The sequence below is a fragment of the Olea europaea genome, chromosome 7 (assembly GCF_002742605.1).
Source record: "Olea europaea var. sylvestris chromosome 7, O_europaea_v1, whole genome shotgun sequence".
NCBI lineage: Eukaryota > Viridiplantae > Streptophyta > Magnoliopsida > Lamiales > Oleaceae > Olea > Olea europaea.
The window spans coordinates 21,854,245-21,867,457 of NC_036243.1; the positions used below are offsets into that span (position 1 = coordinate 21,854,245).

At 35.3% G+C, this 13,213-nt stretch overlaps 2 protein-coding genes across 11 annotated transcripts in view; both read left to right on the forward strand.

Annotated features, from left to right (window-relative positions):
- LOC111397442 (probable disease resistance protein At5g63020) overlaps positions 1 to 13,213 on the forward strand; it is a 68,769-nt gene that overhangs the window by 23,657 nt on the left and 31,899 nt on the right. For 6 of the 10 annotated variants that reach the window (XM_023024386.1, XM_023024380.1, XM_023024385.1 and 3 more), the window contains one exon: positions 232 to 551. The exons of the other annotated variants lie outside the window; for them this stretch is intronic. In XM_023024386.1, the coding sequence (XP_022880154.1) occupies positions 232 to 335 (104 nt within the window). In that variant the 3' untranslated portion in view covers positions 336 to 551. Of the gene's footprint in view, positions 1 to 231; positions 552 to 13,213 lie in introns of those variants that run through there. 10 annotated transcript variants of the gene reach the window in all.
- On the forward strand, positions 5,713 to 6,460 carry LOC111397444. The gene is made up of 2 exons (XM_023024388.1): positions 5,713 to 6,135; positions 6,247 to 6,460. Exons 1-2 carry the CDS (start codon positions 5,822 to 5,824, stop codon positions 6,302 to 6,304), a joined length of 372 nt encoding a protein of 123 aa, XP_022880156.1. The 5' UTR covers positions 5,713 to 5,821; the 3' UTR covers positions 6,305 to 6,460.

A 13,213-nucleotide genomic window follows, 5' to 3' on the forward strand; every position in this document is an offset into this window, starting at 1 on the left:
CTATCAATGCAATTTTAATATTAACATTAGTACGTAAAATAAAATTATACATATTCAGTTTTGTGTTCATACTCCATCATTTTACTTGATAATTGATTCTCATAATGTCTAGGATTGACTCGTGCATCTTCACCTCTTGATTTAAGTTAATTATTGAGTCGTGCATTTTCCTTGTCATTTTTTTTTATTACATGATGTTCCAAAATTATAACTTGTTCTTTATGGATAAAGGCACTCCTGGCATGTATTTTTGGAATAAGGAGTGGAATGCACAACTCATTTGGATGCTTCGGAGACAGGAGAGGGGGAAAGCCAATGCTAAAGTTGTACTTTGATGAACATTTTAGACATTTTATCGCTGTCCAAATGTGATTGGGAACTGCTTTATTTTCATTTTCTATGGGTATCTGTATTACAAATCCTAGGTACACTATTGCCTTTACTCTTAGGATTTAGTTACATAATATATCAACTTATGCTTTGGGAAACTCATTTCGGAATTTGTGTAAAAAGTTCATTAATTTAGCTATAAATTATTCGGTTGTATTACATATACATCATGATATCATTGCTTATAGATTGATTTATAAGTATATGATGTGGTGAATTAGAATTGAATCAAAATCTCTTCAGCAAAAAAAATTAAATTAAATTAAATTAAATTATGTGACTCCTTATGTACAAGTAATATTATTCTAAATTATTTAGATAATTGGTTTGTCCTTAAATGGTTTTTCCTTGAACTTAATGACACACTGCAAGTGGCTCCTAAACATCAATATTTAGCCCTTATTTCATACAAATTAAAAGCTAGATTTTACTCTAAGTTAAAGTCAAAAATTAATTTTAACCACGTATTTTATGGAATCTATAACTTTCCTGTCACAGATTTCAGAAGTTTTTATCAAAATTTACTAAAAATTTGATTTTAATTTCCATCAAATAGGGACGTAGTCACTAAATTTTATGATGTTCCCATTAATCACCCAAGTTGGAAAGTTGTTTTTTTCACATTGTCACGGTTGGCATGTAATGAATTTGAAAATTTTGCTTTAGTAATATATCCAAATTTAAAAAAGACAAAGGGCCCCTGATTATGTTGCTACCGATTTGTTTCTAGCATTATTTCGGCAACCTGGGACTGGAAATTTCCCAAATTATTTGTTATAATATTATGTACTGGACGATTATATTTGCATCACAGTTTTTATTCGTTACAATGCATATCAATTGCAATTACTCTTATCAATCTTTATTCATTGTACCATTTATTTTCTTTAACTTTTTTCGACGATATCTTATTTTCACCATTCCATAAATTAGCACATCTCGTTGTTGATGAAGATTTTTCAAAATATTATATGTGTGCGCTTTAAAATTCGGGATATATTTTGTCGCACTTTAATATTCATTGAATTTTAAATATGTGGTTGGCAAATTATTCGTTTTACACCTCTAATGGATGTTTTTGATGGAAATCATTACGAGATACACGATGTATGTAATGATCATTGGAAGGTGTTAAAAGCTGAAAATATAAGTGTTGCAATTTAAAATAAATTCAAAACCTAAGTATGAAAATACGGGGCAATAATTATTATTTTTTTTTTTTTGGTATGAATATATGTGGTATAATTTCCCTATTGTAATATCTAATTTTAGACATGTAGTGCTTTAAAAATGTTCGATTACTTAAAGTAAAAGTGTAGAAAAAGAAAATGGTGTTGGACTAGAAGAAAAGATGGAAGAAAACCTCAGTAGGAGGACAAGATGGTGAAGTAGAAGAAAAGAATTGATTAAAAAAAAAGAATAAAAAAATTCTGACTTGTAAACGTTCTCGGCATTATTGAGCTGACTTTCACCTAATCGATTATTTTTTTAAAACAAACTCTAAATTAGCACATATGCTTCTCCCTCAACCCATAGTTTTCTGCCATTAATTCATCTTAATTAACTGTACTCTTCTTTTAATTTATTGAGATTGAAAGCAGATTGAGCTTATAAAAGAATTGCTTAAAGATTTTATTGATTAAAGGTAAATATATATTAATCTACTCCTGCATCTATTAATATGATTTTGTTGATTGATTTTCAATGATATAATAATTTGGCTATTTCTTCTTATATATATATACTCATCTCATCTCAGAATTAGCGTATTGAGTACTTCTCAATCGAATTGAAGAAGATTTGGAGCCATTCAAAGAAGTAGGTCAACTTGTTGTTTATCTTGTTAAGTTCCATCTTCATATAAAGTATAACATTTATAATTTAAAAGAAAGGGAGAAATTAATTGATATATTTATTGGATATTGTATAAAGAAGATTATTCCATTATTAGTTTTTTTTTTTTTTTAATTTATCAAACATCTAAAATAACTATGGTTGTTTGATAATAAGGAGTTGGGACTTGAAAATCAATCCCAAATTGAGCCTTTATTTACAACTTGATTATTGAATATTATAGAGAGTTTATCTACAACTTCATCAAAAAGTTCCAGTTGTTAGAAATATCCCCTCATCGTGAGAATCGAGTTTATGGTGAGTTTTATCGGCTTTCCCATTCAATAATATTTTAATGGATTTTTCTTTTTCTTTTCCCCTCATTTTTTTCTTAAGGATGGCTACATACTGATACTCTTTATATGTCTCAGAAAAATCTCTAATAAACTAGTTTCTACATTTTAATAATATATTACCTAATCGAACTTTTTTTTTTTTTTAATATTTCAACAATGTGATAATGGCAATTTTTAATGTTTCTGCAAGAGTTCAATTTTTATTGGAAAGATATCAACGTTTTCTCAAAATATAATTTGTCTAGATAATAGCAAAAGTGTCACATTTGTATTCGACTGTATTTACATGGTATATTCGTAGGAATTCATATGGATCAATTGCTAAGCACTATCAGAGACTTGGAGGGAAATATACAAACTTTTACTAGAAAAATTGAATTGCTGAAAAGTCGAGCAGCAGATTTGCACGTAGAATCACAAAATGCAGCACATCTTTCTGGAAAAAAAAGGCAAGAGAGAGGTTGAAGATTGGTTGATTAACGTCGGAAGATGTATACGAGAATTCGAAAGCTTGGAACAAGAAGTACAATCCAACAGATTTTATCTTGCTTATTCACAACAAAAGTTGGCAGAAGGAGTTGAAAGAATGATCAAGGAAGTGGCAGAGCTTGTTGAGCAAGCGGATTTTTCTGGAGGGCTTTTTCTTGAGGATAATGAGAGTATTGGGTTAAAGTTGCAAGATCTATTTTTAGACGAAAAATGGTAGTTCGATTGCTCTGTTGGAATCTGGTTTCGAGTTCTATCCATAGATCAAACGGGGTAGCACAATAAACAAGGCTACTAGCAAGGGTCTTTTCTATGGAGTGGAGGTGCCACGACATGATCATGTCGCAACATCGATCCCAGAGGGCTGAAGCAGTGGGATCGGTGGGTTTGGAGAGAGTTCCGTTAACAAACCCCAGCTTATTCTTAGCATTGAGAGCCCGAGTAACTGCCCGGCGCCAAGCGGAGTAATTATCACCATTCAATGGTGTATCGACAAGCACATTACTGGGTTGATCGGAGGAGTGAAGAAAATATGGCGAGGAGGCATCTGTGATTGCTTTGGTGATGTCAAGAGTGGGTTGAGCAACCATCGGAGGTAAGATTGCTAAACCTATGCGTCTGATACCATGTTAAAGTGCTGAATGAGTGTGGACTTTTCATTGATTTGGTAATTGTGGATACAATGCATATATGCACAAAAATAATAAAGTCTAAATAAGGCATTTCACAATTACAGTGGATGAAATCTCGGTATGGAGAAGATCTTGGGCGATAATTCTGGTAGAATGGCAGGATATACGTAATACTGTCCATCCGTCTATCCATGATAGCTGGAAACAACAGCTGACGAGGATCAATGGGAGGATTCTGGCGGGGATCGGTGGGTGCCACAGTCGACTTTTCTTTCCGAGGTGTCCTATTTGGTTTTATTGGCAAATTTTTCACTTCTTTACATACCTTATCTAAAATTATAAGAAAATCCCGAACAATAAAAAATAATCGTATACCCTCATCCTTCCCAGCATTTCCATGAAAGTAATCTGCTGTTCTCTTTACCAGAGCTATTATTCTTCTCTTCCTCGAGTAACCACGTAACATCAACCTCGGCATTCTGAACAAAACTTTTTAAAGTCTGGTGAAACCCATTTTCTTCTGGTATATTTTTCATTTCCAAATTTTGAAAACCTTGGGCTTTTATGAGTGACTGACTATGCTTTGAAACAATTCCTGTCAAGCCCTCAGCATCTAATATTGCAGCCCTCCTTGCATTTTCAAGCTCACCACCCAGACCTTAGACAACCTGCAGGCCAATATGCCATGACACATGTCCTGTTGGTTTTTTATGGGGAGGATAAGTTGAATCAATTGAAACAAAATATTAATTTGATAGAGCCTCTTCATTTATAAACACTGTACAAAAAGTTTGATTATGACCTAGTAGTCTTTCTCCAATCACTCCCAAGACAAAGGAAACTCTGATTAAATGAAATCTTATCTTATTTTGAAATATCCATTTATTGTATTGTGACGCGACACTTAAATTTGTAAAATAATGACTACTTTTCCATCAATTTTGGGAACGCAGGTGGCTCTAAAGGGACCATTTTTATTCAATTCGACCAATGGTTGTGGAGCATTTGCCTAGAAACATCTCCAAAAATTGATACTAACAACTATGAAAGTTACTATGCACATCATTTCATTTCTGGTAGAAACAATTTTGTAGCAATTAGATTATAAGTTGGAAGTTTGAGATAAAAACATTTTAAATGTGGCTTCTTTTCAGGGCATCATTTGGCATTTTCGATGGAACTTCTCAAATTTTGTGTATTTATGAGTTTTTGAATTGTTATTTTCTAGGATGGGACCGAATGTTTTCGAGAAGAGAGCATAATTTATTTTGAAGAATTTTATGTTAGCTATTACTAATTTAATAATCATATCTTGTCCATGATGATGGTTCGTGTCCAAAAAGTTCATTATGATAACATGAAAGATTTTTCTCATTTTGAAATGAGAAAAAAATAATAAATATAAAGTATGACTTGCTCCTCATTTTAAAGTATGCAAACATTATATTTGAACATAATTTATTATCAATGACTAAATGTGCTAGCAATTGAAAATCACGAATAAAATAAAATAGACGATATTTAGTCCAATTCAAAAGTAGTGCAACAAAAGAGTAATGTAGTGCAATTAATCAGCTGAAGGGATATTGAACTCCTATAAAAATTAATAGATAAATGTGTGCTTGGTGTTTAAAGAATAAGTTAAAAACATTTTTTGTGGACAGGGGTGGACCTGGGGAGTCCTATAGGGTCAACTGACCCCCCTAGTTTTCTGAATTTTTTTTTTTTTTTTTAGAATGTCAAAATTTAAAACCTAAGCTATAAATATATTATGCAATCGACATCTCCAAATTTAACTTTGTACCTTTGTCTCTCTTTCAATCTGTCGAATAGAGACTACCATTACAATTTACAATTTACACAACATTTAAAAATTTGATTGTGACCTCCTAATTCAAAGTGTTTGGGTCCGTCATTCTCTTGGATACCATTATTAAGATAATGTTGAACACTAATTAATTTGAGGGTGTGCCTGTAGTAAAACTATCATTCAGTGGCAAATTCGGCCCATGTCAGCATAAAGACAAAATCTTCATTTTGAGATTCCTATTATTCTATATAAACACTGCATTGCAAATTTGCAATCACAACTACAACTTTGCACTCTACTCCGTGCGTGTAAATATGAAGTCTTTATTAGAATTGATCACATGTCATGGTTCTTCATCCACTGAGTCCGAATCGCGACAGCCAGCTGAGGAATTCAGATCGCTGGTGGCAACGCGAGATCGCCGCTGCGTTGGACGTAAGCGGGGGAAGGTGATGGGTATGAGTGATTGGAGTCCATCTTTGTCATCAATTTCTGAAAACAATAAATTGGGCGAGACGAATAATCAACCGCGGCCACCAATCGTAAGGTTTAATAGAAACCTCATGAGGAAAGTTGGATCCATAGCAAACAAAGATCAGGACCCTTCTTCACATCACGATGATACCAGGTCAAAATTACTAATTTAAAGTTTTTAATTAATAAATATGGTCTAAATTAATAAAAAAGATCCAGAAAATTCAAATCGCTTAAATTACTCAATTTTATTTTGTTTTTACAGGCGAGCTTCAATTTCAGCAACCATGCCTGCATTGTCTCCAACAGCTTTCCTCTTTTGATTGCTCCTTCTTTGGTTTTTCACCCAGTTCCAAGTAAATTTTGTACATGTTGTGTATGTGTATATATCTTGACGTTAAGTAGAATATGGATTAGCAAATAATCTTTTATTTAATAAACATTTAAATTTTTAAAAGAAGTGCTTCAATAAAGCTGGATTGAGTTTCAATACAATGTGGGGTGAAAATTATTGTCTGATTTTGTCTTTATATTTTATGGAGATTATAAATTTATAATGAATTCCAAGCAATTACTAAATTGAAAATTAATCAGTTTTTGTTACACTAATTATATTGATTAGTCAGCTGCAGTAACTTAAAGATGACATATTTAGTATGTAATAGTCGACATATTATATAGAAAAATCGATTAAACTTTAACTTTAATTTTTTGATAATTTGTTGTTCAGTCAATTGTTTGTTATAATCGTTAATAAATTTTCCTAATAGACATGTGACCCCATGGACCTAGAGAGATATTTCATAGCGAATCTGTATTTGACCCTCATTAATTTCCATTCCATTAAATTTCGTTTTTCACTCTTTCTTATTTTCAACCACACAATCTTCCATAAAATAATATTACACGTAAATCAAAAAAATTTCCTTCTTTTTCAACCACTCATTTTTCAAAAAAAAAAAAAAATACTATTCCACCCATTTTCATTTCTACAAAATAGGGGCCAAAAGGGGGCTAATATTATTGTATGTGATGTTTAAATTTTTATCCTAAAACCGAGTAATAGTTGACATATTATGCATTGCAATTTGAAAGATCTAATATCGGCTATCATCACTTCTAATCGTTTAAGCTTGGCCATCTCATTCGAAGGAGCGTGAAATATACGTGTTTCGCGCGGGTTAACTCGCTAACAATTAAAGGGGATCAGACGATTGTGTAAGGGACGAAACCTCTTGAGACAAAGTCCCAAAAAGGGGTGTTCTTTTATTGGCGATGAACTTTACAATTGGAAACGAAAAACAACGTACCTTCAAGGGGCGCAAGCACACGAGTTACAGAAAGGAAAGTATTTAAGTCTAAAAGTTAAAGAAATGAAAATTACATATTCTCTTGTTCGAGAGTTTTGGATTCGGTCCTTTGCTTCCACGCCTTTTCTCCCTTTTATACCTCATAGACGATCTCTTTGTGATTAACTACTCTGAAAACTGCTTGATCGTCCTATAACTACCCACTTTCTTTGTAGTGGCCATTTTGTCATGAAACCGCCTTTTAACTGCTGCCATTATCTTTCATCGTCCAACTGCCTTCGATTGACTTCCTTGAGTTGTGGAACGTGATAAGGCTACTTTAACAACTGCCTTGATAACTGCATTCCTTGATAATTACGATGCGTTATGTTTGTTGACACCTTGGGCGACTTGAAGGTTTGGGCGAGAGTAGAATAACAGCTCTGAGCGACCGTATGACACCCGTTCGTTCAGATTCTGAGCGACTTGCAAACTTGGGCGATGGCATTACCGCATTCTTGGGCCTCTTGTTTGGGCCTTCACCTTGACTCGTTTGATTGGACTTCATTCTTTGGGCCGTCTGTTTTGGGGATTCTCCAATTGGGCTTTACTCCTTGGGTTGTTCGACTTGGGCTGAATTTTTATGTGTCAACAATTACCCCCCAATATGGCAGAATCAATAATAATTATTAAATTTTGCCATATTCACTTCACGTCTCCAGCAACGTTAGCGATTCCCAAAGAATTTCAATCATTGTTTCCCTCTATAACTTGAAAAGGTGCGTCGCTTTGCAAACCCTTATAAACTTCAAACACGCCATTTTGCTGCTACCAAATCACGTTTCATATTTCTTGCGCATCCTTCACGATTCACTGTTCATCTTTTGCTTCCTTGTTACGTAACTCTGAAAAGCTTCGTTCCTTCTTCAATGGCTACTTCGTCATCTCAAGCTAGCGACTCCTTTAATTTTGATGACTTTCAGAAACTCCTGAGTCGTCCATACGTAACCCCAAGTTTTCTCGTGTCCGCCGACGTTGGACGTAATGAGTTTTACTTGGGTCCTTTCTTCAACAATGCGGAGGCAGTTGAACAGGCGACGGTGGGTTAGCTGTTTCCTTGCACTCATGGCCCTCCTTTTCTGAATTCTTTGCCGCTGGGGCCACTTCGTGAAAGAGATATTCGCACTTGGCCCAAATCTGACGTAGCTTTTCGTAGGTGGCATGCTCGTCTTGTGGGTCATGGTCCTACTAAGGCACTTTTTGATAGCGCTAGTATTTCTGATTTGTTGGAAGTCTCTATTCGCCCTCCTACTTTTGATTCAGCGCTTTTTCCGATTGCTCTGAGCTTTTGGTCCTCTGAATATAACACCTTTATTTTTCCTCTTGGCCCCTTGAAACTAAACACCATCACAGGGACTTCAAGGTCACCAGGAACAAACTATCAAAAGAGACAATCGATTAAATCTTGCCCACATGCCTCCACGTTCCATCACACCTTCGTTGTGAATCGTTGATGCTCCAAGCGCTGGTCAAACAGCTTCACCTTGACCTGCTGAGTTTGAATCTGGTCTTGGTTTCCTCAATTGACCTTTCGCATTGGCCGAAAATCGTAATTCCAGATTTGAACAAATTGAAATTTTTGGACAATTTATGGATTCTATCTTCTGCTTTTGTTATCAGCCAATTTTGTATAACCTATTGCTTTGATATCATTTTAAAAGGAAATTAGCACCAAGATTTTAATTGTGCAATTCAAATCAGTTTCAACCAACAATAACCTATCAAACACTAATCAAAGAGAGGCTTGAACCCACAACTATATTCGACTCCAGTTGCGACTTACTGGCACTCACAAAGAACACAATATGGTTATTAATTGAGCCCATGAAAGAGGAAGAGAATAGAGGAAGCAAGTGGTAAACTCAAGCAAGAGGAACAAAGATGGCTACTCACTTTTTGTACTTCAGTGGGCAATTAAAACACACAAGATTTGTGGATGCAACTCCACAAAGGAAGGGAGAAGAAAAGGAAGTAATTGTTTAACACAAATCAACAAGAATGGCTGACCTTTTCTCTCAACTGCAGCTCCACCTTTTGGACAGGAAAAGACTTCATTACATAGGTTAGAAACCAAATTGGGCCAACAACATTTTAAAATCATCATTCGAGATTTATTGGATATTAAAATCCAACATTAGGCAATGGAACTTCTTAATTCTTTTAGTTCATTTTTGGGAAATCATAATCCGATAGGCATTTCACGTGATATACATTGTTGTAATAGATTTGTTAGAATTATAAATTATAAATAAAACTTGTGTAACTATCTTAAGTGAAAGACCATATTTATAGGGTTAAAAATAACTATAAAAGGAAAGGTTGTGTAATAATCACACAATTAACTCTTAAAGAAAATAATTCTACACAAATGGAAAAGTATCACGAAGAATGTTATCTTTACATATCTTCAAAATTCCCTAAAAAATATGGTGCAGTAGAAATTAAATTTAGTTCAAAAATTTAATTAATCTGAGCAAATAGTCTCCTTAAGACCAAAAGGATGCACCAAAATTATATGAACAATACTTGCCAACTCAGCCAACCAAACAATCCGAAGTTCGTGAGAATGAAAATCATCATCCACCAATCTGACACGAACCATCACGACTTAAAGGAGACACCTACAAGTACAACAACAAAGTCCAAAATAAGAACCTCAAGTAGTTTTAATAACTAGACATGTCAAGTTTATACCTTGTTTAATAGTATTGCTTCAAAAATCCGTGGGTTCAATTAGTATTCCACACAAAGATGAAGGAGAGAAAGAATAATTGAATAGCCAGGTACACAAGGAGGCTAAGACAATATATGATGGGTTATAACTTGGTGGAAGAAGAAACGAGACTTTGTGATCAATGATTGAAAAAACTATCAAAGTGTGACAAGATTTTTGTGATCCACAGGGTTCAAAAGACAGACAAGGCATAATAGACCACTCAAAATACTAATAATGTCCAACCAACCACATAATCTGTAACCTTCAATTGTTATATTTGAGTAGCAATTGCTGCATATTACCAAAAACACACTGTGCGTTGAGAATTTCAAAAAAAAGAGAGGCGAAAATCAAATTCAACACTATTGAAAACCAAGGAAATTGGTCTGACCCGGTCAAAAATTGGAAAGTACAAGTCTAGACTGGCTGGTTAAAGTCGTTGAACCAACATGATGAGACTGGATAGATCTGTCACGTGGAGCTGATGTCTCTAAAGCATGGTGAGGCCGAATTCACACTTAGCACATGAGAGCATGCGAAGGCATCTAGGAGCAATTGTGACGAACATGTGTGAGAAAGAAAGGAGCACGGAGGCGGACACCATGGCGCCCAAGCTTTTGCACGAACATGGCACCATGGCACCCGACTCAGCTATATATATAGCTGTTTTTCCCTTCATTTTTACACCCGATTTTTGAGAGAAAATAGAGAGAGCTTGGATAGAATTTAACAAGTAAGAAGCGATGTCTTCTTTTTTGTAATTTTGTTCCTTATTAATGAACATTAATTTCTTGTGCATTTATTTGATGTTTACTTTCTAATCATCAATTCTTTAAGCATTTAACTGCTTTGCACTAAGAATTTTGTCTACTCCCTTTTGAGATTCCCACTACTGTTCTCAAAACTTAGGGCCATTTAATTCCGTCTATTAGACAGAAATGTGGCTGTTCATATTCTGTCTCTTCATCTTCACCCCCCTATAAATGTTTCGCATTTTTCATCCTCTATCTTCATCTCCTCATTTTCTTATTCGAAACCAATTTACTACCATTTCTTGGCGTTCTGACGATCAATCTGATCCGAAAATGGACTGCTTAGTCTGTCCGCCTTATACTTACTTTGATGTCACCTTTGGTATGGGAGGTATAGGAAATATTTTCTGGCCAGCAGCGAAGTTCTTTCCTGCAAAATTCTTCCCGTCGTCCCTTTGTTCTTCACAAGGGGTCGATGATGGAAGGCAATTTTTGGGCTGCTCATGGGCCATTTTGCTTGCTGAGAGTGCTTCTCAGCTTGCCTGCTGAGAGTGTTTCTCAGCCTATTTGCTCGTTAATGCAGCGATGCATTTAGGAAGGTGGTGAGGCCAGTACACCCTCTTACTCGTCAATCCCACCACTGCAGCGATGCATTTAGGAAGGCGGTGTGAAGCTTATTCAGTGATCGGCTGGGAGATCATCTTATTTTAGTTGTGTTTTGTAACACGCCTATTACTTGTATTTTTTAATATTCTTGTAATGGACGTTTGGTAATAAAGAACTTTATTTGAACGTATTTCGCTCTGTCTGATCGTCCAGAATGTTTGGTTATGTTTTTATCTGTTCGCATTCCCATAAAGAAGGAACATATTTCTTCAAATATTTGCCATTAATGAATCTTACGTGCTTGGTGCCGTCTAAATCTTTTAAGTGATATGCTCCATTAGGCAATACACTGTTTATTTTGTATGGTCCTTCCCAGTTGGGCGACCATTTCCCGTACTTTGGGTCCTTGGTATCCAAAGGGAGTATTGTTTTCCAAACTAGTTCACCCAGGCTGAACGACTTGGCTATGACTTTTTTATTATAAAACTTAGCCATTCTTTGCTTTTGAACTTGCAACTTATCCAAGACGTCCAACTTCAATTCATCTAAACTTAATAAATTTTGAACTAGCGATTCGGCATACTCATCATCATTTAACTTATGCTGTAAACACACTCGAATTGATTGCACGTTGATTTCCATAGGCAAAACGGCCTCCTGTCCATAAACAAGTTGGAAAGGAGTGACCTTGGTACTTGACCGAGGTGATGTTCTATAAGCCCATAAAGCTTTATTCAAACATTCGTGCCAATTTCTGGCGTTCTCCTCTATCATCTTTCTGATGATATTTTTTAGAATCTTATTAGAAGATTCTGCTTATCCGTTGGATTAAGCGTAATACGGTGTGGAGTTTACTAGTTTAACCCCAAACTCGCTCAAAAATTTGTTCACTTGATCTCCATTCAAAGACGTTTCGTGATCTACCATTATAGTTTGTGGAATTCCAAAGCTATAAATAATGTGATCACGAATAAACTCTATAACACTCTTCTGGGTGATCTCTTTTAGAGGTATTGCTTCTACCCATTTAGTGAAATAGTCAGTTGCAACTATAACAAAAGTATGTTACTTGGATGATGGAGGGTAAATCTTTCCTATTAGATCTATCGCCCAACCTTTGAACGGCCACGGTTTAATAATAGGTGCCATCTCTCGCGCTGGCGCCCTTTGTATTGGACCATGCTTTTGGCATGCTAAACAACTTTTCGCGTACTGAACGCATAGTTCTCCCATCTTTGGCCAAAAATATCCACTCCTAATAATTAACCATCTCATCCTTTGGCCAGCTTGATGAGCTCCACATATTCCTTCGTGCACTTCAGCCATGATCGTCTTGGCTTCTTGCAAACTTACACACTTTAGTAATACACCGTCAGGGCATTTCTTAAATAACTCTTCGTCTATTAGTGTGTAATTCAGCGAATATAACTTTGTTTTCCTACTAATCCCTCCATTAGGTTCTTGAAGGAAACCTTTAATCTCTGTTCGCCAATCCACTGCATCTCCATCTTGTATACAATGAAGTTCAATTTTTCTCGCCCTTCTTTGAATTACGGGCAATATGATTCCGTATTCACAAGTAGACTTCCAATCCAAGATTTTAGAGTACCCTGAATCCATTTGGGCCAACTCATTCGCCACGTCGTTATATATCCTATTGACGCATTGAAGTTCTACTTGGTCGAATTCCTCTAATAATTCTTGGGCGATCTCATATTGACTCATAATGGAATCGCTTTGGCATTTAAAATCACCAATCAATTGATGTATCACCAATTGAGAATCGCCCTTAACAATCACGTTTCTTAC

What these genes read in the sequence shown, in the direction of transcription:
- LOC111397444 (XM_023024388.1), top strand. Translation starts at nt 5,822, where the DNA reads ATGAAGTCTTTATTAGAATTGATCACATGTCATGGTTCTTCATCCACT. An exon ending in TCACATCACGATGATACCAG is followed by an intron (nt 6,136 to 6,246) that starts GTCAAAATTACT and finishes TTGTTTTTACAG; the next exon opens with GCGAGCTTCAATTTCAGCAA.